The sequence below is a fragment of the Miniopterus natalensis genome, chromosome 6 (genome assembly GCF_054644295.1).
Source record: "Miniopterus natalensis isolate mMinNat1 chromosome 6, mMinNat1.hap1, whole genome shotgun sequence".
In the NCBI taxonomy this organism is placed as follows: domain Eukaryota; kingdom Metazoa; phylum Chordata; class Mammalia; order Chiroptera; family Miniopteridae; genus Miniopterus; species Miniopterus natalensis.
The window spans coordinates 90,448,997-90,476,911 of NC_142086.1; the positions used below are offsets into that span (position 1 = coordinate 90,448,997).

Below are 27,915 nucleotides of genomic sequence, written 5' to 3' on the forward strand. Positions count from 1 at the left end.
CCAGAGATCAGAAGTATCTCTCTCTCTATATATATATATACATATATATATAAATATACATATCCCATTTGTCTTTGGAACCAGATGTCTGAAAAGCTCCCTTGACAGAAACGCTGCCACAAATAATACACTCATTCACTGCTCAGGAAATAGGCTCCTTTCATTGAAAAGTGATGACATTACATTGAACCAGCTCCCAGAGCCACTCTGGATTATTCTTACTGAGCCTGCAGCACACAGAGGGTTCTACACGGAAAACAAATATAATAACCAGGAGGCTTCCAGACCCCCTTCCCCCCCAAAAAATGCCAGCCTTGAGTTCTGAGTCTGTCTCACCTTATCACATGGCTCTATAAGAAATGTTTCACTGATTTAATCTAGCAAAACCCAATAGCCTCGTAACAGCTAAGCAGGCAACGAGGCTTCCAGGGGCTGCCGCTCACCTGGGGAATCTGTGGAGGAGGCGAGTCTTCTTCCAGTGGAGTTTGGGGGTGTGGTACTCAGACCCTCAAGAAGCCGCACAATTTGAAAATGACTTAAAAATGCAGACGAGGTCTATGCAGGGACCTGAGATCCCTGTGGCAGCCTGATTTCTCTGTGTTCTCTGACGGGGAGCCCTGCACCCCACATCCGCCCCCAGCCCAGCTCATTCAGGACCCCAGAGAGTCCTAACCACATAAAAATCTGTGTGAGACATAAACCTTTATTGAGGCCCGTTTTCTCTTCTTCAGAAGAGCTGGGGTTGAGCCAGGTCCCTTTCTGTTCTAAAATGTTCCGATTACTAAAGGAAACATCACCATCAAAACTATCAGCCTTGCCCACTCCCCACTCCATCCAACTTCAGGCTTCTTGCAGGGGTCTCACGTCCCACCACACCACCCTCTGAGCACCGTGCACACGGGCGCAGGGTTTCAGCAAGGTGGTGCCTGAGAAAACGTTTTTGTGCAGGGGTATGAATGAAGTCAGAGCTGGGACCCCCTCCCATCCCCCGCTCTCCATCCCTCACCGTTTCAGAGTCTTTGTGGGAGACCTTGAATTCCCCCCAAAGACAAATGCTGACTCGTCCTGAGCGGCCGCCTGCCAGGCTTCTGCGGACGAAGCCGGGGCCCCAGAGCGGAAAGTGCCCTCCAACGCCCCCAGCTCGGTTCCCATCTGTGTTCTGTCATTTGTTGGGCTGAGAACTTTACATAGAAGATGGTGTAACTATCTGCAAGGTACTCGATGTTTTAAGATTTGTCAGCGAATAAATGAAGCGGTCACAGTGAGGGAAAAGTATATTTCACAGTCATATAAAAGTACATACGCTTACTAACGGTGACAAACACAGTCCTGACTTATGACCAGATCGTACAATTAAAGTTGACTTTTCCTCCTGGACTTCACACGATGACAGTCACTTCCACCAGTGACCGGGGCTGACCGTTGTCACAGGCACAGACACGCGAGACAGTCCTGGGTCGAAGAGACAACACGCTTGTACTGACCAAAGGGACAGTCACGTTTTCCGTATAAATATAATAAAATAACAAAGAATCGGAACACTTCCTCTTTCGCTCGATTTCATGGATTTGTCGGGTGCTCACACACAGAAAACACAGGGCAGCCCCCCCGAGCCCTCACCTCTCTCTCACGCGTTCGGAACAGACCTGAGTTCACAGTTCAAGGTACCAACAGTGACACGGTCGGCCGGCCGAGGGACCGCCCGCAGCTGTCCCTGAATCACGTGAGCCAGGGACGGGAAACGGCGACACAGCCGCTCGCGTTCCCCAGGGAGGTGGACCAGGACACGGGGACGTCGGGCGCGGAGCCCACAAGGCACAGGTACGTGGCCGCGGGCCTGCCCGGGGGGCACGTGCCGCGGGAAACCACCTCAGGAAGGTTCCTTCGGGAGCGGGAGCCCCGCGCACGTCCCGCGGAGACGGCCCTTTTCCAGATGCACCTCTTCGCTCGGCCTCAAAAGCTCCGTTTCCCAGGGAAACGTTCCGGAGCCCGGGGGGGGGGGGGGGGCCGACAGGGAAGCTGCAGCAACGCCGGGAGCGGACGCCCTCCCGGCAAGCCTGGGGGCCGGGGCGGCCCCACCGAGCCGGGAGCAGCAGCCGCGGGTCGCATCCAGGTCAACCGAGTCCCGGCACCGCAGGGGCCTCAGGGCTCAGCAAATACCCCCCCTCTCCTCGCTCGGGCGGAGACGTGGGGCAGACGAGGTCACAAACGGTGGCTGAGCCAAGACGAGCGGCTCCCTCCCTCTGGCACCATCTGGCCACGCAGACGAGCGCAGACGTTGCAGTTCTCAAGGGCCACGGCCGGGTCCCGGGGGCTGAGAGGACGCATCCTGGCGTGGCCACCTCGGTGGCCTCTGTCGCTCCTGCATGAGTCAGCAGATGAAGACTCTGGGCCGTTGTATAATCTGTCTCCTGAAATAACCGCTCTCCAACCTGGGCCAACGCTGCTGCTTCCAATGCCGCTCATGCCCGAGGGGCCCCCAAGAACCAGTCCCAGGCTCCACGTGGACACGGCCCCGGGCAGGCTCCAGCTGGACACGGTCAGACAACACCGGGGTCCACGAGACGCACACGCAGGGGCCGGACACAGAGCCGAGATGCATCTTTGGTTCGATCCTTAGCACAGGTGTGAACACAGAGCAGGGGCTCGGAGCCGCCTGAGTCCCAGAGAAGACGCAGCGCTGACCCGGGCACGGGATCCGCCAGGCAAGCTGCTCGCGGCGCCTGCGCACAGCAAACGGCTCGGCTCTCAGCACGCGTGGAACCGCCCTGCTCGGAGGTAACGTGCCTTCCGGACGATCCAAATTCGACCTCAACCACATTCTCTCCTTCTAAATAACCAACGGAAATGACCTACGCCTTTGGGAAGGACTCGGGCCACGTCGGGACAATGGCATGAACGCAGGGCCGGCTGGGGTCATGCCCGTCCTGCAGGTCACCAGCTACTACAGATGTCGCCTGGTCGAGCTTGCACGCCCTCCACGCTTATCCTCTCGTGGAAGCATGAGTTTGGTGGAACCAGTTGCAAAAAAAGGGAAGAATCTTGCCTCAGAAATGGGGGGCCCCTTTGGTCTTTTCCTTTCACCGGGTCCCCCCCGTTGGGCTCAGTCTTTGTCCAGCTGTCCCTTTCCGGTCAGAGGGGCCAGCGCGGTGGCCGAGGCTCCTGCCCGTCTTCCTGCGAAGCTCCCGGGCCGGCACTCCAGGTGTTCACCACTACGAAGGACAAGAAGCCGTGGCCTGATGGACGGCCACCAGTCCCCGTGGCTGGGACCGACTGCCAGGGAGAAGGATCGGGGGCCACGGGCAGACCAGTGGGAAAGATCCGGAAGCTCCGTGTTCCGGGCGGCCCCACGGCCGCTGCACCGGGTCCCCGCCGAGCCCGGCCGACGGAGGGAGGGAGAAGTGAGCGTCACTGGCTGCACCCTGCTGGTGGATCCGGGGTCCGGACGCAGGGCTGGGCGGTGCAGCCGCTGGTCTGTGGGTCTCGCCTGCCCCCCGCGGGACGCTGTTGGCTGGGGGGTGCTAAGGAGGCTTCCGAATCTTCACCCTGACGGCCTGTGGAGCCCTGTCCCATTGCTGGCCTTGGAAACGACCCGAACCAACGCCGGCCGGGTTAGCACTGGCCCTTGAGGCCCTCGGCCACATCGAAGGGGAGGCTCCCGGGCGCCCCAGGCGGCAGCGGGGTCACGCTGGCCTCCGGCGGCCGGTCGGCCGAGGGCTGCAGGCTCTGGTGCCGCTTCCTCAGCATCTGCCCGATGCCCATCATGGGGAACCTGCCCCGGCTCTTCACACAGGTCGGGCTCCCCAGGGCCTGGGCGGCGCCCGCGCTGGGAGCCAGGGGAGGGGAACACACGCCCCCCTCTCTGTGGGGACAGTGCTTATCTTCGTGAGCAAAGGAGGCCAGGGTGGGGTGCACGGGAGGCTGGAGCGGGGACGGGCTTCCAGGCAGCAGGGCCGGGGACAGCGCCCGCTCCCCGGGGTTCCCACGGGCCGAGCCCCCGGGGGAGCCGAGCCCCCTGCAGGGGCGGGATGGAGACGGCAGGTCCAGCGGGTCAGCACGATCCACAGACTCGAAGGAGCGGACCATGTCCAGCACCGGGGGCTCCTCCCTGGGGGGGACGCTGCTGCTGCCCAGGCCCGGCGGAGGGGGCGCCGGCTTCTTCACGATCCGAGGGGTCCTGGGCGGAGGCGCCGGGATGAACTCCATGGAGGAAGATGCCACACAGCTGGAGTCGGAGGTTTTGCGGAAAATACTGCGGCAGCCGAAGGAATCTGCACACGGAGAAGCAGAGGGTCGCGAGGGCGTGACCTGTGCCCTCCCGCCTGCTCTGGCCCGCGGCCTGCCCAGGACGGGGCGCCGCCCGGAGGCCACCACCGCGCCCTCCTGGGGTGCACGGGAGGCCGGCGAGAGGCCACCTGGGCTCTGAGTTGCCCCGTGGCACTAGCTTAACATCTGCCTGTCCCGGGCCCCCCAATACCGTGCGCCCGACCTCTGTTCCCACAGTATCACGTACCCCAATCTGCTCCCACGACACCTGTACCCCGTCTCTGTGCCCACGATACCCGCAGCCCAATCTCTGCACCCCATCTCTGCGCCCACACCTGCACCCCATCTCTGCGCCCACACCTGCACCCCATCTCTGCGCCCACACCTGCACCCCTCTCTGCTTTCTCAACCCCCTCGTGCACAGAGAGCCGATAGCACAGTCCGGACCTCGAATGTCCCAGGTGACCTCAGGTGCCCTAACTCTGCTGTCCCAGGGCCACAGGGGTCGAGTCTGTCCCAGGCCCCGCACAGCCGCCTACGAGGGGACACAGGCCACACAGCTCACTCATACGAGTGGCCCAGAGAGCAGCCCGGGGACCCACCTTTGTCAGGGAAGCCGGGCTTGGTGGCCTTGCGGTCCCGCAGCAGGGCCCTCGTGTTCTGAATCTGCGCCACCAGCGAGGCCGAGGGCTGTCTGTGCGGCGGCAGGTTCTTGTCCAGCTTCTTGGGAAAGGGCCGGTGGAGGAAGTCCCCTCTTTTTTCTTGCTCTTTGGGCTTTCTGTCCTTCAAATCAGAAGCGAACACGCGCTCAGACGCGCACGAGAACCCACAGCGATTCCCGTGTGAAGGGTTGTCCGAGCGGGTCTGAGACACCGGCCAGCTTTTCACACCTTTGGTTCCTGGGCTGACACGCTAACCACTGAGCCGCATGGGCCAGGCCTAACATCGAAGTTCTTAACCCCTGAGCCCACACTGCCCTCTGGGAGCCTGGAGCAGGGTCAGGCCATCCCGGTGGAGGACACAAAGGCCGGACACAGCGGCTGGCCAAGGGCAGGGACCATGTGGGAATCCCAGGCCTCCAGGTCAGTACTTGGGATGCTACTGACGAAGCCGAGTGCTCCCAGTCATCGCGCAGGACGCTCCTAAGGGGCAAGGGGCCCATCTGCTCCAAGTCGGTCAAGACCGATTGAAACTCGCCGCTTCACTCTGCCTGTTTCTGCAAAATGACCCCCCTTCTTGAAGGCAAAGAGAGCGAGCTTTCACCCCCCACCTCCAAGCATCAAAGGGGACATGGATGGCCACCTTGCAAATGTCTGGCACACCCTGCTTGGGCTGCTCTATGCTGTGAGTGCGGCTGGTGTCCTCCCAAGCTCATCTCAGCCCCTTTCCCACTCGCTTTGGGTTCTTAAAAGCTAAAGGATCAAGACACAAAACTTTGCCACCCAGGTGGAGTACGTCAGCACTAAGAGGTATACAGGCAGGAGTTTTCTGTAGAAAGAGACCAACACTGGCTCTAGAAATCTCTCCTGTAACCGACGAAGGGATGTTTGGAAGGGGTGTGCAGAGCCCAGAGCCCTGGGCAGAGGTCCACCGGCCTTCAGGGGCATCTGTGATGGTTAACTTCATGTGTCAAGTTGGCTAGGCCATGGTACCCAGTGTTTGGTCAAACACCAGTCTAGATGTTGCTGTGAAGGTGTTTTTTTAAGATGAGATTAACATTTAAATCAGCAGACACTGAGTAAAGCAGATTGCCCTCCACAAAGGGTGGGCCTTAAACAATCAGTTGAAGGCTGTAAGAGAAAAAGACTGAGGGGTCCTGAAGGAGGAGGAGTTCTGCCTCCAAAAGGCTGTGGGACTCGAGTTGAGATATCAACTCTTCCCTGGGTGTCCAAGCATGAGACACACACACTGTTAGTTCTGTTTCTCTGGGGAACACCGACTAATCTGTAATAACACCCCGGATTCTTACCTGCACAGCATGAAATTCCAGGTCTCTTGTCCAGGTGTCTAGGGAGGCCTGTGAAAAGTAGCATTTGTCAACAATTCAAGAAGCTGCCCCTGCTATTTACTCCCTACACTCTGTCCCTACCACTTACACCTCTGAGAATTATTCATGTCAATGTTTACACAGGAAACCAAACTCCTAAGTCATCCTGGAAGCAGGCAGCAGGTGCCCCAATTCCCCAGGTACTTTCTTTTCAAGTCTAAGACACACAGCAGAGTCTCTAGAGATGAGTAAGCAGGTCAGTGCATTTTCTCAAAGACCAAAAACACCCAGGAAAACAGCACCCAGGTCTAGAAACAAAACCCAACTGGCACCTGGCCGTCCCTCCTACCCAGCCTGTGTCATCACCTGTCCCCAAGGTAACTACTGTTCTGATTTCCAACAGCACAGATTGTGTGGGAAACTTCACTTTAAAAAGTGTTATAGATTTCAAAATCAACCTCAGTGAACATTTTAATACTTTACCTTTAAACTTATAGTTCCCATTATAGGTTGAAGTGTATTCCCCCCGAAGTCCCTATGTTGGGGCCCCAACCCCAGATCCTCCGAATGTGACCTTATTTGAAGACAGGGTCAGGGCAAGCCTGGCATGTCCCCTCTGAAGCATGGGGGCAGTGGGGCATATCCCACTGTCCTTCACTTTTAATTTATTTTATTTAAAATCCTCACCTGAGGATATTTTTCCCATTGCTTTTCAGAGAGAGTGGAAGAGAGAGAGAGGGAGAAACATGGATGTGAAAGAGACGCATCGATTGGTTGCCTCCCACATGCGCTCTGACCAGGAATCGAACCCGGGACCCTTCAGTCCGCAGGCTGACCCTCTAACCACTGAGCCAAACCTGCTAGGACTGATCTTCGCCTTTTAGACGGGGGTCTGTTGGAGTAACCAAGTTAAAATGAGGTCACTAGGGTGGAGCCTAAAGCACTATGACTGGCATTCTTATAAAAAAGGGAAACTGCACATAGAAACAAATGCGGGGAGAAGGCCACTAACAATAGGGGCAGAGATCGGGGAGATGCTGCTACGAGCCAAGGAGCCAAAGACGCCAGCAACCACCAGAAGCGGAGAACAGGCCCCCTCCCCGCCCCTCGCAGCCTCAGGACCAGCCCGGCCGACGCTGATCTCACCTCAACCTCCAGACGCAGTCCGCGTCTGCTGTTTACGCTCCTGTCCGCGGTACCTTGTCACGGCAGCCGGGTACCCGGGTTCAGTCCCTCACCACCCTCCGCCCAGCTGTTCTTCCCAAACCGGGATATTACTGGTTCTATCCGACATTTTTCTACAAATCAACATGAGTTTTAACGACTTTCACAAAAATGGCTTCTGGTTCTATGTGGTGCTTTTTTAAAAATTTACCTTTATTGTTGAAAGTATTACAGATGTTCCCTTTTTTCCCCATCGACCCCTTCTACCCCGCACCCACCCTCTGCCACTCTATGTGGTTTTAATAAGCCCGTTTAAAAGTGACAACTGCCCCCCCTTGACCCCCTGGTACTCAAAGGCCCCCTTTCAGGAAGAGGGGTCCCTGGGGCATGTGCCCGAGGTGCTCACAGAGGAGACACGTGTCCCACTTTTACAACTACAATCTCTGCCTTTTCCAGGAGGGGGACATGGAGAGAGTGGTCAAGTCGAAACCTCCCAGCACCAAAATCCCGAGGGAAGGTTTTCCCACGTAATTCAGCTCCTTTGTCTCCTAGAATAGACTCGGGACTGCGGACAGAGGCCTGCTTGGGCACCGTGTGGACACGGCCCGGAGCCATGCCCCAGCCAGCCTGTGTGCCACCTGAGACTTCCAGCCACCACCTGGCGGCTTCTCCTGGACCAGCTGACGCAGCCGGGACAGAATCACGGGCTCGGATGGCCTCACCCCGACCCCCAGGCTCTCCCAGACCTTCCTCCTCCTTTTCTAACTGGCCCCATCCACCCTCTCGATTCCCAGGGAGCCCAGTGGGATAACCCAGGGAAGCCTGTAATGTAATTACCGGGAGTAGCACTGCTGCCGTTCGCAGAGAACAAATGGACCGTGGGAAATGGAAATGCTGTTTCCCCATTAGTGCTGGGATCTAAACCCTACCCGTTAAACATCTCAACAAATGTTTACAACGCTCACTGTGTGCTTTGGGGCCAAACAAAATAATCGTCTGAGAAAAATCGGGATGAAAAGAGGCCCCTTTCCCACGACAGTTCTGACACTTTCAAAAGCACAACCACAGGGCGTTGGGGACAAGAGCACCAGGGCCACGGATGTCAGCACAGAGGCTCGGAGGCCACTTAGGGGCACTCGGGGGGGGGGGGGGGCACTGAAGCTCACTTTGCTACCTGAGACCCTAAGAGTGAAATGCAAACCGAGAGGCAGGAAGGGGGCGTCCAGTGAACTCTGCCTCCCCTGGGGGCCACTGGTCTACCTTCTGGACCAAGGAAGCCGTCAAAGGTTGGAGCAGGAAGGGACACCATCCGACAGGGGGCAGGGGCCAGGGCGAGAGGACTGGACGGGAGCAGAGAGGAGCCAGAGGCTGGCTCTGCGGGGAGGGAAAGGAATTAAAAAGGCGGCAGGGTTTCTGCCCTGTACTGAGGCGGGGCTGCCGCTTGGACACAGGGGATGAGGGTCGTTCAGGGCAGGCTGGATTTAAGACGCCTTCCCTCGGGCAAGAGGTGGGGTCTAGTAGGCAACTGGCCACAGAGGAGGGGAGCTCAGAGGATCCCGCGCCCGTGCCCTGCGCCCCCTTCTGTGCCCCGGCTCAGCCCCAGCCCGCACACCCGCTTATCTCCAGCCTGATCCTGCTGGCGCCCGGGAGCCTGTCCCAGAGGGAGGCGGCCTCCATCCTGGGGCCAAGGCTCAGCCCCACCCTGGCTGCTCTGAACCCTCGCCCCCCCCTTCCCGCGTGTCCATCGAGCTGAGGCCCTGTCCTCACCTTCCCCCATCGAGTCATCCACAGAGGTCCACGCTCACTGGCCTCACCCCTCTAAGTCCAGGCGACCTCGGCATCTCCCTTCTGCCTTGTCTACTCCCGAGCTGTTCTCTCCGAGGTCCCTGGACACCAGCTGCTCAGCGACACCACTGGCGCTTACACTTGACCTCGCCCCGGTCTCCCGGGCCAGCGCTACCTCCTGGGCCTCCCGCAGCCTCCCCGGCCACCCCCGTCCTCGCCGGCTCCTCTGTCATCAGCTTCCCTCTTCTCTGCCTCCTTAAACCATGCAAACACTTCTCCAGGGCGCAGCCAAGTGCGTGTGTGTCTCTTGCCACTCCCAGGTTCCACGATAATTATTTCCTTTCCACCCCCTTTCACCTGCAACGGACATCGTTGCTCCTCAGAGGCCAGTCCCGCCGTGGGGCCGCTCACCTCGTAGGGCTCCTTGCTGGGCCTGCACCTTTCCACCTGGGAGAGCGGGGTCCTGGAGCAGACGCCATCCTGGATGTCGGATTTCTACCGAGGAGAGGGAAACGCCTGCTTAACTCATGGGCAACAGCAATGTCCGTTAAGCAGTCATTTATTCATTTTGTTTGTGAACCCTCCCCTGAGGATATTTTTCCATTGATTTTTAGAGAGAGTGAAAAAGAGGGAGGGAGAGAGAAACACTGATGTGAGAGAGACACCGACTGGTTGCCTCCTGCACATGTCCCGACCGGGGCCGGGTATTGAACCTGCAACCCAGGTACCTGCCCTTGACTGGGAATAGAACCCGCGACCCTTCCGTGCGCAGGCCGACGCTCTACCCGCTGAGCCACACCGTCCAGGGCGAGTCATTCATTTTTGAGCCAGTGCTGGGCTGAGAGCGCCCCACGTAGTTGGTCGGCCGGGTACCAGCAGCAAAGCCCCATCTGAGGACGCCCAGGGCGGGATGTGCCCAGACCCGTCAGGCGACCTGCTGCTTCCCGGGCTCGGCCAGGAAAGGCCAGGGAACGGCAGCCCTGCGCAGGCCGCTGCTCCTTGCCGGCCTCCGGTCCTTCGCCTGTGCCGGGCAGTCACTCCGAGATGTGAGAACAGAACCCACAGACCTGAGCTGAGAATGGCTCATGTGGCCTGACCGGCTATACAGGATACCGACTTCCGTTACCTGCTTGTCTACAAACAGCCCCAGTCCCTGCCTGCCCCCCACCCCAATCAAAGTCACAGCAACTCACCCAGTTTCAAGAAGACAGACAACTGCACCTGTGATCTGGGGGCGATTCCGTCTGGAGACAGGTGCAATTAAATGGCTCATTAATTTACCAACCAGCAAATATTCACAGAATGTCCCTACGGGATCCCCAAATTAAAACCCGCACTGCCTGGCTTCAGAGAAAGGAAATGAGAGTCAAGAGAGCGGGGGAGAAATAACAAGTGGTCGGGGTCTAGCAGTTTACTTTTCAGATTACTAGTTTCATGTTCAAAATTACAGACGAGTTGTTCGTAATCGGTTGAGAGTAAGAACTGGGACAGGGCTCGCAGCGCCATTAAATCAGCCGTACGCAGAGCTGCGGAGCGGACCAGCTGTCGTCGCCTGCGGGGGTTAATTCACGCCAGTTAAAAGCGGTTGTCAGACCAGGTAGGTCCTGCGGCTTAAGGGTTAAGTGCAAAACAGACACAGTAAAGTAAGAGCCTCTCCGTTAGGACCCCGTTATAGCTGAGTTTCCCCGGACGTTCTCAGGAGACACGCTCAGCTTGGCAACCCCGATGCCAGGCAGTGGAGGAGAGAAACACAGCAGACGGCAAGACCCCCGACAAATCAGGACACAGCCTGGGGGCTTCAGACAAAGGTCTCCCTGGCTCGGGATGAGCCGCGTGCATGGTTAGGAAGAGTGAGTGACCGAGTCTGTATCTGTGGATGCGGAGGCAGACACGGGAAAGAAAGTATTTAAAAAACCGTGCCCGGCCGGGCGTGGCTCAGCGGTTGAGTGTCAACCTAGGATCCAGGCGATCGGGGTTCGATTCCTGGTCAGGGCACATGCCCGGGTTGCAGGCTCGATCCCCAGTCCGGGGCGTGCAGGAGGCAGCCGATCAATGAATCTCATCATTGATGTTTCTATCTCTCTCTCTCCCTCTCCTTTCCTCTCTCTGAAATCAATAAAGATATATTTTAAAAATAAATAAATAAATAAAAAATAAAAATAAAAACCCCAAGTCCGGCCTGGCCGGTGTGGCTCAGTGGTTGAGTGTTGAACCAGGAACCAAGAGGTCGCTGGTTTGATTCCCGGTCAGGGCACATGCCGCGTTAGGCTCCATCCCCAGTGTGGGGAGTGCGGGAGGCAGCCGATTGATTAGGTTTCTCTCTCTCTGTCCCTCTCTCCCTTCCTCTCTCTTTATAAATAAAAAATAAAATAAAAAGCTTTTAAAAACCCATCTTATCGATCAGCATCCAAAGGACGGGTTCTGCAAAGGAGCATGTTGGAATCCGCTGGCTCACTTAGGAAAGCGGCCACGTCACCCTCCCCATACGTGACACCCTGAGCCTGCAGTCAGCCCTGTGGGAACACTTTCTATAAACTGCTTTTTGAACAGCACTCCTCATTTGAAAAGGAAAATCCGTGCGTGGATCGTCTTCTCTTCCTGTCACTTATGTATTTAAAGTCTTCACTACTGTGCTCCACCACGGTGGTGCCAAACAGTGTGACCTTGAGCCCAGCAGAGGTGAAAAACCTGTAAGTGGGCACCTTTCACACGTGCGTATTTATTTATAAATTTTAAGCATGTAACACTGCACGAACGTATTATAAAATAGGAATTAAAAGTGATGAGAAAGCCCGGCTGGCGTGGCTCAGTGGTTGAGTGTTGACCTATGAACCTGGAGGTCACGGTTCAATTCCTGCTCAGGGCACATGCCAGGGTTTTGGGCTCGATCCCCAGCACGGGACATGCAGGAGGCAGCCGGTCAATGACTCTCCTCATTGATGTTTCTCTCTCCCCCGCCTCTCCCTTCCTCTCTCTGAAATCAATAAAATCATATTTAAAAATATATAAATTTTTAAAAAAGTGATGAGACATAAATGAGGAATATATAATCTTCTTATAAAAGATAAATGAACCCTCGCTGGTTTGGCTCAGCGGTCAGAGCGTCAGCCAGTGGGCTGGAGGGTCTCAGGTTTGGTTCTGGTCCGGGGCACGTACCTGGGTTGCAGGCTCGATGCCCGGCCCAGCTGGCACATGCGTGGGAGGCAACCAACGGACGTCTCTCTCTTCTTTCCGCTCTCTCTAAAAATCAATGGAAAAACTATCCTCGGGTGAAGGTTAACAACAAAAAATAACAAATCAGCAGCTTAGACCCACGTCAGCAAGTGGGAGACGCTGGGGGTCCGAGGTCCCTCCCCACGAGGGACGCGCCAAGGCCCCGCTCACCCCCGACAGGTAGCGCTCGAGCTTCTTGTTCAGGAGGAAGTAGACGGCGAGGATGTGGCAGGCGCGGTTGGCCAGCACCGTGTTGATCACGTCGCTGTTCCTGTAGCCGAGCTTCTCGGTCATGTGCAGCACCACGCTCGGGCTCAGGTCCGCCAGCGAGATCCTGCGGCGGGGACAGGGAGCCGTCACCCGCGCGCAGAGGCTCCGTCCACCGCCCGACCTCCCGGGAGGGAAACGCCCCAAACACGGAAAGCAGAGGGAACGGCACCCCCCCGCGTGCACCAACCCCCGGGTGCGCCAACGGTAACACTGCCGTTCCTTCCCTCCCTCCCTCCCGGCCTTGCTGAAGTATTTTAAACCCCAGCCACCACGACACGTCGTCCCTAAACACCTCACGGTGCACCTCTGGAAGCCAAGGGCATCTCCCGCGGGTTCCCAATGCCGTCCACACACCCCACATTCTAGTCATCTCTTAATATCTTCTAATATCCAGGCTATATTCAGATTTCCCCAGTTGTCCCCGATTTCTTTACAATCGGACACTTTTCCCTTAAACTGTATTCACTGGACATGGGCGGAGCCCACACTTAAGTGGGTGTAAGTCGGTGATAAGGGGGGGTCTTCAGAGCCAGCCCAGGAGGGGCTTACAGGAACAGCGTGAGCTCACAAGTCCACAAACAGGAAACCTGGGGCTCAGCTGCAAAGTGGGGCACTCTCAGCAGACAAGTTAAACCCATCGCAGGAGTATTGTGAAGATAAACTCCGTGGGATAAAGTGCCAAGGAGATACCAAGCGTTCATTCGCTCATTCGTTCGTTCAGCAAGGCCCCGTCCCGTGGAGTCTGCATCCCAGCGGAGAGGAGAGAATAATTCATTCAGTCTTCGTGACCGTCTTGCGCGTGGGTACTATTATCGCCCCCCTTTCAAAGGAGGAAGCGAGGTCCACGGCCGTGAAGCAACTGGACCAGGGTCACAGAGGCAGGAAGGAGCCCAGGATTCAAACCCGGCCCCCTGGCGAGACCGCACGTCTACACTCGGCACCTCTCCTGCAGACAGACAGGCGGACGGCTGCAGAGAGGGTGGAGGGGTACAGGGCCCACGGCCCCCACGTTCGCTCTAAAGTAACCAGGTGAGAGGCCTGGCCCGTGTGGCTCAGGTGGCTGGGCATCGTACACACCCCGAAAGGTCGCCGGTCTGATTCCGTCAGGGCACGTGCTGGGGTGGGGGCTCGGTCCCCAGTGGGGGGCGTGCGGGAGGCAGCCCATCGATGTTTTGCTCCCACATCAGTGTTTCTCTCCTTCTCCCCTCCTCTCTCTCTAAAAATCAGTAAAATAATATTTATATAGAGTATCCGAGGTGAGGCCCTGACCCGCGCTCGGGTGAGCTGTGGCCGTGTGTCAGGCGGTAGGAACAGTACAAGGACGTGTTTCCGCCGGCTTGTCCTCAGAGCTGTGGGGGGCCCGGCACAGAGACCAGGTCTCGCGCGGCCTCCCTGCCGCACGTTCCTGCCCACGAGCCCCCGAGGCCCGCCTCGCGAATCTGCGGCACGGAGGGTTCACAGGGAATCCCCGGGAAACAGCCTGAAGCCAACGGCTTGCGACCGTCCGTCCTTTCTGCTGCCGGCACGTAAGGCGGGGGGCTGACGCGGGCTGAAGTAAACGTCAGGCCGAGCGGGCGCAGGAGGGGCCCGAGGGCGGCTCGGAGGGAGACAGGCAGTTCCGCTGGGCTCTGCCCGACGTGCAGGAGAGTCCACTGCCGGGTCCCACTCACACTCGCTCACTCACAGGCACACACGCTCAGACATCCCATACACAGGCGCACACACACACACCCACAGTGACACACACATGCACTCACACGCATATCCACAGACACACACATTCACACACATATACACTCTCACTCACACTCACACGCTCACACTCACAGGCACACACGCTCAGGCACATCCCATACACAGGCGCACACACACACACACACACACACACAGTGACACACACATACTCTGACTCACACTCACATGCTCACACACGTATTCACACACATATACCCCCTCAGACTCACACTCACACGCTCACACACACTCACATGCACACACGCTCAGACACATCCCATACACAGCCACACAGTCACACATACACACCCACAAAGACACACAGTGACACACACACACGCACTCACACATACCCACACACATATTCACACACATATACACTCTCAGACACTCACACTCACACACTCACAGACACACACGCATTCACACACACACACACATACACACACCCCCTCCATCTGGGCACAGCTGGCCCGGTGGGTCCCCGTGTGTGACTAAGAGGCGGCCTCTGGGAAGAAAACCCTCAGCAGCAGGTGTGACGAGGGGGATGGGGCCCGGATCTCAGCCCCACAGCCCCTCCACCAGGCGCCCACTGGGTGCCATCTACACGCGTCCGCGCACTGAGGGGGGCCGTCTGGACTGCGGGTGCCGAGGGGGAAGGGCAGCCAGGAGAAGGGGCAGCTTTCCCTGGAGTCACGCACAGCTTCCCTCCCGCGCAGAACCTTCAGGCTCACGGCGGCCACCCGGCCCGAGCAGGGCCCGCCGTGCGCCGGCTCACCTGTTGGGGTAGGTGACGGCGCACGGCACTTTGCCCACGTAGTTCTCGTTGAGCCAGCGGTTCGCCAGCGCCTGCTGGATGTTGGGCCTCTTCACGGGGTCGGGCTCCAGCAGCGAGCGCAGGAAGGTGATGGCTCCTGCGGAGACATCAGGCCAAGAACACAGGTCACGGGCGGAAGCAGACACCACTGAGTCAGGGCAGGTGACCCGCCACCTCCGAGCCACCACGGCGCTGAGCCACCCCCTGGGGCTCCGGGGCCACAAGTCCACGAAGTCTAGGCACCTGTTCAACAGGTGCACCTGGTGTAAGAGAGCAAGAAACACAGGGTCCCTGGTGCCCTGCACTGTCCAGGACAACCTGCGACCTGTCCTTGGGTCACAGTGAGCCAGGGAGATGCCCTGGTCACCGGCTCGAAGGGACGTTAGAGACAATGCTCCATCTCACGCAGGCTTCTGGGAACTCAGGAAGGAACCAGAGGGTAAAGGCCTTGGAGACCAGGCCCTCCAATGTGTCACTGGGTGACACCCGGAGTCTCAAAAGGGCAGGAAGCCCTGGGCGGTGTGGCTAAGTGGTTAGCGTGCTGGCCCACACACTGAAGGGTCACGGGTTCGATTCCTAGTCAAGGGCACATACCTGAGTTTCAGGTTTGATCCCCGGTCCCGGTCCCGGTCCCGGCCTGGGCTCATGCAGGAGGCAACCGATTGACGTCTGTCTCCTTCCTTCCTTCCCTCCCTCCCTCCTTCCCACTCTCTCTAGAATCAATGGAAAAAACATCCTCTAGTATGAGAATTAAAGAAACAAAGCAACGAGGTCAGGGAGGCCCCGCTTTCTTTCTGGCCCTTTCATTGAAAGCCATTCTCCACGGTCACCGGAGTGGTCCCCGGACTCTGAACTGGGCAGCGCCCAGGCCCACAGGAGCCCAGGCCCACGTAGCAGAGCCAGTCCAGCCAACGCAGCGCCAGGGAGCCAGTTCTGCCAAAGTGTTAAGTGAACTCAAACAGCGACTCTTTAAAATCCTCGCGCGTGTACAAAGGCCCGGCCACCGGCCTCGCTGGGGTCGTGCCAGTCACGGCGTGAGGGGAGGGACAGGGTCCGAGGAACCACTGACCAGCTACCAGATCTCTCCAGCCTCCTCCTTCCGACCGGGCAAAAAACAATCCTGTCAGATACCCCGGGGCTCCTTTCGTTCAACAAACAAATTTAAAAAAAATGTTTTTATTGTTTTTAGAGGGAGAGACAGAAACGTCGATGAGAGAGAAACATGGACCAGCTGCCCCCTGCACGGCCCCCACTGGGGATCGAGCCCTTGGCCGGGCCTGTGCCCTGACGGGACCCAACCGGGGACCTCCTGGTCCATGGGCTGATGCTCCACCGCTGGGCCGCCCTGGCTGGGCTCGTTAAAAACACGTTTACCGAGCACCTGCTGTCCCCAGGCAGGAGGGCCAGGAAGCTGGCTTGTCTCCAGGGAGCGTTTCTGATCCTTCGGGTTGTAGGGCAACGGTGACAACGGCAGGACACGGAGGAGAAATGTGTCCGTAAGGCGCACGGGGGTCCCAGGCTCCGAACCGTCCGGCGCGCGATTGTGCGTGTCCTCGCGTGGAGGAGGGACGCCAGGACCGCTCCAAAATGAAGCCTCTGCCCGGCGTGGCCGTGGGACCGCGGCCGTGTCGCCTACGGAGCAGCGTCACCTTGTCTGTAGCTTCGGACGCGACGACCAGTTTCCAACGCACCCCATCCCAGGTCCCAGGAAATCACCTGCACCTGCTGGGTCCCCGGACCTTTCTCCCCTTCTCTCCAAAGCTACTTTTCCGTTTTCTAAGATAATCTAACCTTCGGGGGAAAGGCCGTAAGAACTCTCACTTCCTCACAGGCGTCGGCTGTCATTTTAACACCGAACTTCACAGAATAGTGGGCTTTCCTGCCTGCCCGTTTCCGCAGGAGAGAAGTGAAGCCACCGAAAGAGGGACTCACTGCGATGCCAGGACCGACCCCAGAGAAACCACCTTGCTGGGTCATGACACCAGGTGCCCCTCCGGGTGAGTGCCCATGCCGTCGATGAGGTCACCAGGTCATTTCCCTTTAAAAATGTAAGAGGTGCCCGGCTGGGCGTGGCTCAGCGGTTGAGCGTCGACCTAGGATCCAGGCGATCGGGGTTCGATTCCCGGTCAGGGCACATGCCCCAGTTGTGGGCTCGATTTATTTGTCTCTCCCCCCCTCCTTTCCTCTCTCTGAAATCAATAAAGATATATATTTTTAAAAAATTAAAAAATAAAAAATAAAATAAAAACGTAGGAGGTAAAGAGATATACGTAGCCCTGGCTGGTGCATCTCAGTGGGTTGGGCGTCACCCTGGGCACCAAAAGGTTGCGATCTGATTCCCAGTCAGGGCACATGCCCAGCTTTTGGGGCTCGATCCCTGGTCGGGGTGTGTGCAGGAGGCAACGGGTCCATGTTTCTCTCTCACACTGACGTTTCTCTCTCTCTCTTTCTCTCCCATCCCCTCCCTCTAAAAAAAAGTCAATAAACATATATATATATATTTTTTAAATGTGTAGATGCCAGAGCAGCGTGAGCTACACTTAATGCTCTAGGTGTGATCGCTGGGTCTCCAAGTAAAACCTTCCTAAACTGTCCTTCAATGGTCTGAAAAGCCGACGTCTCCGCACAGAGGGGCTCCTCTCCGCTTGGGGCCTCTCTCTCCCTTCTCCCACCTCCCCTCCTTTGCAAGAGTCCTCCGGACGCTTAGTCAGGGGACGCCTGTTGGTCAGAGGAAAAAGATGTGTCTTAATGAACCGAAACGGGAGGGCTGTGGAGTGACGGGCGCTTCCGAGGCGCCTTGTCGCTCACCCTCACAGGCCCCGAACAACCGCGTTTTCTGAGCGTGATCAACCCAAGAGCTAAGCAGGGACTGGCCGTGCCGTCTCGCTCTATTTTCAGAACCAACCGCTGATGAGCCGAGTAATTTTAGTTCGAACCTCTGCTGACGAATTTTGGTACTTTGAACGTCACAACCACTGCGTCCTTGTCCCTAAAGGACTTTGAGGACACCCTCAGAGCTCTCTGAAGTTTGTGTTAAGGTCTCAAAAGTCCCTACCGCTCACAAGCAAAGGGGATTAAAATCTTTGCCCGGCTGGTGCGGCTCAGTGGTTGGGCATCAACCCATGAACCAAGAGGTCACTGGGTCGACTCCCCGTGAGGACACGTGTCCAGGCCGTGGGCTCGACCCCAGTGTGGGGCGTGCGGGAGGCAGCCGATCGACGTTGCATTTTCACATCGATGTTCCTCTCTCCCTCTCCCTTCCTTTCTCTCTAAAAATCAACAAGTGATTTCAATAAATAAATAAATAAATAAAAAGCAACTCTAAAAACAAATTTGATTGGCTAAAAAAAACCAACGACCTGTACTCTCTACTCTCTTATTCTGATTTACTTGATTTTCTGACACTACCGAACATCACACCTGTTAATTTATGTTTATTTCTGCCTTCCCCATTGCTACGTGAGCTCCATTCAGGTGGCACCGAATCTGCTTTGTCTTCTGTCCCCAGAGCCTGGCATATTCCCAGCACACAGTCGGCGCACAGTACACGCTCCTGGAGTAAATGAACAAACATGAAATACGGGATGAATGGGCGAGCACGCCTCACAGTGCTCCGCAGCGCCTCGGGCATTCCTGAGGCCTAAAGCCCAAACATAGCGATTCGTTCAACATTTTACACATCTGCGAGCTCCGAGTTGCTGCTCCCCGAGCAGAAGCAGTCCTCTGATAACGCCAGCACTGCCTCTCATTTCCCTGACCAAGTGCCCCCACCTGCACAGGTAAGGCGTCCACGCTCCCAGCCTCCCCAGCAGAGGGGCCGGCGTGTCACACGAAAACGCATTTCCGCTCGGATTCCGTTTCGCAAACATAAATTCAAGGTGAGCTCCGTGGATGGTTTATAAACTCAAGAAAATAATACATAACCGTGGGAAAATAAAAACGCAGTGGAACCTTGGTTCTCAAACCTAATTCCTTCCAGAAGGCTGTTCGAAAACCAAAACAATTTTTCCCATTAGAAATAATGTAAATTGAATTAATCCGGTCCAGGCCCCCAAATGATTCCGTTTTCACCTTTCTTATATACAGCACATGTCTAATGTACTGTTTAATCTATAAACAAACACTTTAAAAACAAAAAGGGCATGGAATATAAATGAAAATTTAACAAAAAGAAAGGAAATGTGCAGTAAAAAATGAAAATTTAATAATAACAATAAGTAGCAAAAACCACGAAAATATCCACAGCACAGTTTCCTGAGATGTTAACAGCGTGAGGTTCAGCGGGGAACTGACTCGCTCGCACGTCCTCGCCTGGCTGTGTCGCCTGAGAGACGCGTGACTGATCACACAGGGTTGTCAGGTTGAGAAGTGAATTGTTCAAGATGGGAGACGTTTGAGGCTGAGGTTTATGCTACATTTTAACCGTGTAGCCTAAATTGGAATGAAATAATTCCTTTTTTTTGGTCACGTGCCTTATCTCCGTGAAGCTGTTTATAAGGGGCCAGTTCAATGATTGTCAAGCCCAACCAGAGACCAGGAACCTGAATTGTGATCCAAACAAAAGAACAAACTGCACTAATCCCCTGGACCCGAAGCCAAACCCCGATGCAAACAGTTTACTGACGGGGACCCAGCCGGAGTTTGAGAGTCAACACTGCCCAAGGGCACCTGGGGGGCGTCCAACCAGGGAACCGGATCCAGGTATTTAAAAGCTTCTGGCCAGGCTCAGACTCAAGGAACAAATCAAATCACTGACCAAACCGGAATAAAACTAACGTTTCTTTACAGTGAACCGGGCCACGGAAGACACAATAGAAACGTGATTACAAATGCTCTTTTCAGCGGCAACACTGTAATACGGTGAGTTTCAGAGCAATCAAGCCGGCAATTATTTTTGCATCGGAGACAATAACACCGTTTTCCTGGGTGTGTCCGGCGCGGAAGGAGGAAGCGAGGAGCTCGGGATGCGAACAGGGAAGGACCAGGAGGCTGACGCGGTGGCCACTCAGATGGGAGGCCCAACCGCTGTTTTGTTTTTCTTAATCTTCACCCCAGGATAAGAGTGAGAGAGAGAGAGAGAGAGAAACATCAATGTGAGAGAGACACATTGTTGTTGTTTTTTTAAATATCTTTTATTGATTTCAGAGAGAGGAAAGGAGAGGGGGAGAGAGAGAAACATCAATGATGAGAGTCATTGATCGGCTGCCTCCTGCACGCCCCTGACTGGGGATCGAGCCTGCAACCCGGGCCTGTGCCCTGACCGGGAATCGAACCCTGATCGCATGGATCCTAGGTGGCCGCTCAACCGCTGAGCCACACCCGGCCGGGCAAGACACATCGATCGGTTGCCTCCCGCACACACCCGACCAAGGCCAGGATCAAGCCTGCAACCAAGGTGCATGCCCTTGACCAGCATCGAACCCAGGACCCTTCAGTCTGAGGGCTGACACTCTAACCACGGAGCAAAACAAGCCAGGGCCCACTGTCTTTTTTGTTTGTTAATCTTCACCCAAGGATATTTTTTCCATTGATTTTTTTTTTTAGAGCGTGGGCGGGGGCAGGGGGGAGAGAGAAACATCCATGTGAAAGACACATTGACTGGCTGCCTCCCCCCCGCCCCCCCGACTGGGGCAGGGGATCAAGCCTGCAGCCCAGGTACGTGCCCTTGAGTGGGAATCAAACCCAAGACCCTTTGGTGGGCAGGCGGACGCGCTAACCACTGAGCAACACTGGCCAGGGCTGAAAACCCAACCGCTCTTGCGACTGCTTAAGTTCTATGAAGAGACCTCAAGCCATGGGGAGGCCTCATATCCTCACGGCAAAACCAACCCAGAGTCAGCCGGACCCACGCTGGCCGGCGCCCGAGCCCCGAAACCTGGAGCCCAGGACGGCAGGACGGTACCTGTGGAGAGCTGGGTGGGGAGGGGGTTCATCTCTTTGTCCACCATCTTCTGGTACAAAGCCCTCAGGCTGAAAGGCTCCACGGTGAACGGCAGGGTCCCGGTGAGCATGGCGTACATGTTCACGCCTCTGAAAGAGAGACAGGCGCGTGAGGGCGGAGCGGGGCCCCGGAGAGGGTCACGGGGAGGGGGGAACGCGACGTGCGGTCCCGTCCATCTCTAGAACCTTCTCGGACCTTCAGAACCCTCAGCACCACACAGAAGCGGCCGCAGCGAAAGGTTGGGGCCCGAGGGCGGCTGCAGGGGCGGGGGCGCTGGGAGATGGGAGGACAGGTGCCCGTGGGTCTCTAAGGGTCTCTAAGGGCTGCCCCTCCGGAGGGCACACGATGCGGGAACTTCTGGCCGGAAGCCCAGACCAATCTAGATACCCAGGCGTGTCCGGGACCTCGAGTAAACATAGTTGTGTCATTATGTGGTTTTTCCAAGTGTGGTTTACAAGGTGGAGCCTGGAGGGGCCGGACCAAAGCCTGCAGCGCAAGACGGGCACCGGGAACAAGTCGCGGCCGGCCAGCCTGCCTGGCGGCTCTGCCCTTTGAAATGAAAACCTGCCGAATCCGGGTTGGGCTGTAACCAGAGACATTCCTGGTGGGGGCGGGGGTCTCCTTCCCTCTTCTGTGTCTCAGGCTATTGTTTATTTCCAGATGCCGCCACCCAGCCCTGGCCCGTATCTCAGCTGCGGCAGGAGTGCCACCTGAATGGGCCTCACCGCTCACATCCAAAGCCGATCCACAAAACAGCAGCAGAGCCTAATATCATCCTGACGAGACCGCCTGATGGCGTGAAACTGCCGGAGAAGCGGCCCCGAGTGCTCAAAAGCCCCAAGGGAATGTGTTTTTTAAACAGGCCATAGGGTTTCCAGTCAAAACAAACCCCAGGAGACGGGCTGAAATTAATTAAGACCCCGGGGGCTCTGCCCCGCTGCAGCCAGAGATCACTCGCCAATCACAGGCACCGCTGGCACCAGGCCCTGCTCCATAACTCACAGCCGGGTTAGGGAGACAGACGTACAGACACCTGCCGGCTGGTGAGCTCGCAAGTCCGCCCGGCCGGCTCGGCGCCCGGCCCAGCAGGATGACGCTCTGACCGGGCACAGCAGCGCAGCTCCCGGGCAGTGGCCACGGCACGTAATGGGTGTGGCTCCTGTGAATATCCCTGGGTCCTTTCAGACTCGGTCATATTTAACTTGTAAATTATTTTTGGTTTGTATCTGTACAGTCATAAATAAAAGGGCTTTAGTGTTATGTTCATGTACATCTTTAAATAAAAATTTAAATAAAAATAACAAGTCAAGAAGAAGGGTTACGCCCGGCTGGCGTGGTTCAGTAGTTGAGGTCGACCTATGAACCAAGAGGTCGCAGGTTCGATTCCCGGTCAGGGCACAGGCCTGGGTTGTGGGCTCGATCCCCAGTGGGGGCGGGCAGGAGGCAGCCGATCACTGATGTTTCTCCCTCTCATCACTGATGTTTCCATCTCTCTCTCCCTCTCCCTTCTCTCTCTAAAAATCAATTTTTAAAAACATGTTTTTTTTAAAAAAAAGAGGAATTGCCAAGAACGCTCCTCCTTTACAAGAAGCCTGCACAATACTCAAGCTTGGAGAAGACCGCTTCTATTTCCCTGCGACCTCTTCTATTTCCCTGTGACCTTTCCTATTTCCCTGTGACCTTTCCTATTTCCCTGTGACCTTTCCTATTTCCCCGTGACCTCTTCTATTTCCCCGCGACCTTTCCTATTTCCCTGTGACCTCTTCTATTTCCCTGTGACCTTTCCTATTTCCCTGTGACCTTTTCTATTTCCCTATGACCTCTTCTATTTCCCTGTGACCTCTTCTATTTCCCTGTGACCTTTCCTATTTCCCTGTGACCTTTCCTATTTCCCTGTGACCTTTTCTATTTCCCTATGACCTCTTCTATTTCCCTGTGACCTCTTCTATTTCCCTGTGACCTTTCCTATTTCCCTGTGACCTCTTCTATTTCCCTGTGACCTTTCCTATTTCCCTGCGACCTCTTCTATTTCCCTGTGACCTTTTCTATTTCCCTGCGACCTCTTCTATTTCCCTGTGACCTTTCCTATTTCCCTGTGACCTCTTCTATTTCCCTGTGACCTTTCCTATTTCCCTGTGACCTCTTCTATTTCCCTGCGACCTTTTCTATTTCCCGTTCCTTTTAGGACACACAGAGCGTCCTGCCTCAGGCGGGCGTGTGGAACAGAGCAGAACTCGACGGGAACGCTCCCGAGCACGGCCCACGTGCCGGCGGGAGCTTGGGGACGTGGGCCCGAGCGCCGGCTCTAAACCTTTATGGAAGTTTTTCTTCAGAGTCCTCGAGACGGCGAACCTTTCGTCACCAACTGGCTGCGAAAGATGACAGCAATCGCAAGCCGCCGCCATTCTCCTCTGCCCGGCTGGGACCACGCACACAGGCAACAGGTGCTTGTCCTGAAGACGGTGCCAGTAACCTCTGTGGTCGGACCAGGGCCGGGCACGTGGTTTTCCTAGCAACTCCGACCGGTCATTTTACCAGACTCCAGAATTCCAGTCTCGGAAGAGTTTATCACCCACAAAAACAGTTACGAGTCCTTGAAGGGCGCCCGCCTCCCTCACCCGGGGCCTCTTGTCTACAGAACGTGGGTAATGACGGTGTCACCTCCCGGGGGGTGTGAGGGTCGGTGGACTAAGCCTCAGAAAGTGCTGAATTCACTGCCTGGCAAACGGGATCATTGCTTCATCGCAAAACATTTAAAAGCAACATGAAACAGAAGCTACAGTGCGCATCGTGTTTGCCAAGTGCCAACGGGCACCTACGTTGATAGTCACGTGGCCCTAGAGGGACTTTAAGAGGGAAACCGGGTTGAGCATCTGAATCTCTCCCCTGGGGTTTCCATACACCTTCAATATCCGGGTAAAGAGAAAGCCAGTCCCTCTGACGTTGCGAAGTACGTGAGACTACCACGGAAAAACGTGGAACGCAGCTTATAAGTCTCCGAAATCCCAGAGAATTAGCGCAGGGGCCAAAACATGTTCGCAATTTCCTGACGCGTCTTTTGCGACACGGCCCAGGGGCTTCCCGGCTCCTCCACAGCCGACGTGGGGCCCCCAAGAACCACGGACGGTTTTAAAGAAGAAATGATGAGACTCTGGCAGGCAACAAGCAAACGCGATTCGGGTTTTTCCAAGCAGAAAGAAATACGGGTGAGCCGTCGTTGGGTGGCAGAAACCCCTAAGGTCCTGGCCAGTGCGGATACTCTGGTGTCAAACGAGAAAGAAAGTGATCCCGAGGGACGGCTGGAAGACCTGGGGAAGAGGCCCCGTAAAACAGGAACCCAGAAACTTCGTAATTACATCAGGAGCTCCGCTGTGGCACAGACACGTACCCTGGAGAAAAGCTGGGGTGCCACATGCCACCCGAGAAGAAAGACATAGTCCCAGCTCCCTGGGGACATCGGGCGGCAACTTGAAGGAGACGCCCGGGCAGGGCCGCGGGCAGAGCCGCGCCCGCAGCGGAGGGTCCAATGAGCACTCTCGGGGCAGGAGGATGGGCCCCACGCGCGGCCTGCTCGCCGCAGGGAACCGCCGCGGACACCCGGGGGCCTGCGGTGCTTCCGAACGGAAACTGCCTCGGAAAGAATTCCAAACACCTGCGCCCAAAGGCCATCTCCACCCGTCTCTCAGCATCAACACAGCTCCCGGACCCGCGTCTCGAGTGGGGACAGAGGCACCCGTGTGGAAACTGTCAGACGTCACGACTGCTCCATTAACTGACCTGTTTCCACCAAGAAGTCATTTTTTTTATGGAGCTTACGACGTTTTTCCATTTCCTTTCTCGCCCCCCCTCTTCTGTTTTAAACCCACGTGCTAACTACAAAGCAGAGGTCTTAGAGTTTACGACTGAAAAACCTCAGAAGCTAAAGGAAGCTTCTCTCGTAAAAGTCAAGACCCTAAAGGCCCCAAAGGTCCCCTCTTTCCATCTCCGCCTCCTGTCGTCCTTCGTTCCGAGGGACCTGAACGGCCAGCGACTGCTGTCCTCCCGGGTTTACTCTCAACAGCAGCGGAGGGGTCCGGCTGTGCTTCTCCAAGAACAGAGCCGGGGGCCTGGCAAACTCTCCCCCCTGAGCAGCCGGGTCCCCGGGAGCTGGAAGCAGCGCGGCCCCTGGGCCAGCCGGTCCGCCCGAAGGACGGCCCTGGGGACAGTGTCTCCCAGGAAGCGAGACGGACGCAGGGAGGCTGGGACGGTGTCCAGTGTCCGAATACATAAAGGTATTCATGTGGGGTCCACATATGAAAATAACGACCATCGGAAATGATGGAAAACCCCCGATGCTTCCCACTTCGTTGGTACCTCCGGTTCGCTGGAGGGGGTCTGGCCCGTCTGGGGAAGAGCTTTCTCTCCCACGGCCTCCCTCAGCAGCAGCTGGTTTTCCTTCTGCGTCGGTCTCAGAGCACGGGGGGGGGGGGGGGGGGGGGGGGGGCTCGGGGACAGGTGAGTCCCGCAGGGAGTGTGAGCCCCAGCACCCAGCACCCACACCAGAGCTGAGGGTCTGCGGGTGCTGGCGGAAGCTCCAGGAGGATTTCCAGCCGCAAAAACACGTGCGATCCGTGAGTGCCGGGCTTGGTTCTTGTGTCCCCAGCACCTAAACGGGGTCCGTAAAGGCCTCCCGGGCAGTGTGTGCAGAAGGGACCAGAAGGAGGAGAGGTGAGCCCGGCCTGCGTGGCCCGGTTGGTTGAGTGTCACCCCATGAGCCAGGAGGTTGCCGGTTAGGTTTCGGGTCAGGGCACACGCCGGGGCCCACGAGGGTCGTGCAGGAGGCAGCCGGCCAACGCTCCTCTCTCAGCACCGATGTCTCTCTCTCTCCCCCTCTCCCTTCCTCTCTCTGAAATCAATAAAGACATTTAAAACCAAACAAAACTTGACCAAGAAACAGACTAAAAAACAAAAAAGGAAGGAGGATGAAAAGCCAGCCTTCAAAGAGTCGCCGAATATCTGAACCGGAACCTAGAGTCTAATGCGTTCTCATCAAACACTCATTTCGGAAGGAAGGGGCAAGGCGACCGCGGGGGGAGCGCTCGCTTCCAGGAGCTCGGCAACTCACATGGACCAGACGTCGATTTTGGGGCCGTATTTCTTCCTGGCGAGCAGCTCGGGCGCGGCGTAGGCGGGGCTGCCACACTGCGTGCTGAACGGGTCCGAGTGGCCCAGGATCCCTGCACAGTTGCTCAAACCGAAGTCTGCAAAGGGGAAGGACAGCCGGGGTCCACGTTAGAAAACTGTGGACATGAGACAGGAAGGAAAAAAAACAAAAAACGCAGCAGGAGAGGAAACATCCTCTGGGCCAACACGTCCTGCAGCAGGCAGAACCCCCACCAGATGCAAACTGTAACCTTGGCCGTGGGTCCCCAGGCGGGCGGCTGTCGGGGGGGTCCCGGGCCTCCCCGGAAACGTCTGATACGAGGCCTCGCTCTAAAACCCAGCTCCAGCTAAAGGAATGTGGAACAGAAACACATTTCCCTCCCGAGTCTCAGAAGTGAGTCATCCAGGAAAAAGGGAGGCTCTGCTTTCTAGGACCGAGGCAGGAAGCGAGTCCACGCACAGGCCGTGGGGCCCACGATCCCGCTTCCACACGGCCCGCTGGGAAATCGCCGCAGGAAGGCGGATTTTCTCGGGCTGCGTCACCCCCGGGTGACACGCGATCCCACCGCTGAGAGCGGATTTTTTCAGCTGAATGTTTGCATTCAAGCGAGTCTTTCGAAAATGCCCCCAGTGCAGGCGGAACATACGGCGATTTGAGGGGATAAAATACGCCCAAGAAGTCAGACGACACTGAGCGCTGGCTGCGAGAATAACCCAGAAGGACAGCCATGGAACGAGGCTGACACGCTCCCAGGCCCCGGATGACTAAGCAACTGGGAAGAGAAGAGCCCAAGGACCGAAAGCCACCTGGGTGCTTGCGCCGTGGGTGCTGTGTGAACCTTTGACCTTAAACATCTGGTCTCTCGCCTCGGTCCTGAGCCCGGGATCAAGATCACGGCTGCTCCTTTTGAACCTCAATGTAAATATTACGGTTCTTGTCCCCAAAAGGAGGACTGTCAGCCCACAGGGCTGGGTCAGAGACTAGTTCCACGTTTTTTTGGAGGTTTTTTGGTTTTATATACATTTTTATTGATTTCAGAGAGAGGAAGGGAGAGGGAGAGAGAGACATCGATGAGAAACATCAACATCGACCGGCTGCCTCCTGCATGCCCCTCACTGGGGGTCGAGCCCTCAACCCGGGGGCATGTCCCCGACCAGAAATCGAACCACAGTCTCCTGGATCCTAGGTCAATGCTCAGCCACTGAGCCACACCAGCCGGGCCCACCTCCACGTCTTGAACAAAACCCTCACTCTCTCAACTAGCGGGATTCGTACCTGATTTCATTACCTTGTCCTCTCCTTGATGTTAACCTGGCCCCACCCGCAAAGGGCCCGACTACTGGGCGAGCGGCGGGAAAGCTCAGGGAAGGAGACCCACAGACGAGTCCGAGACATTATGACGCCCCGTGGCCAAGGTGCCTGGAAACTCCTCACAACAGCCAGTGGGGGGAGCTATTTAAAGAAAGATTTTCCAAACCCCATCTGTGCAGAGCTCAGAAAACTCTTCAGGGTCCCGAAAGTCTCCAGCTTAGGGCAGGAGACAAAGAATGAGAACCTGCCACGGGAACCGGCAAGCCAACCGGAAAGTGCTACAT

At 56.5% G+C, this 27,915-nt stretch overlaps 1 protein-coding gene across 1 annotated transcript in view; it reads right to left on the reverse strand.

Annotated features, from left to right (window-relative positions):
- Positions 1-1,256: 1,256 nt before the first annotated feature.
- HUNK (hormonally up-regulated Neu-associated kinase) overlaps positions 1,257-27,915 on the reverse strand; it is a 69,986-nt gene continuing 43,327 nt past the window's right edge. Inside the window, exons 4-11 of the mRNA XM_087818487.1 lie at positions 26,282-26,417; positions 21,139-21,266; positions 15,198-15,333; positions 12,587-12,749; positions 9,614-9,697; positions 6,236-6,283; positions 4,869-5,049; positions 1,257-4,271 (exon numbers count right to left, since the gene is read on the reverse strand). Of these exons, the coding sequence (XP_087674613.1) occupies positions 3,613-4,271; positions 4,869-5,049; positions 6,236-6,283; positions 9,614-9,697; positions 12,587-12,749; positions 15,198-15,333; positions 21,139-21,266; positions 26,282-26,417 (1,535 nt within the window). The 3' untranslated portion in view covers positions 1,257-3,612. The remainder of the gene's footprint in view (positions 4,272-4,868; positions 5,050-6,235; positions 6,284-9,613; positions 9,698-12,586; positions 12,750-15,197; positions 15,334-21,138; positions 21,267-26,281; positions 26,418-27,915) is intronic.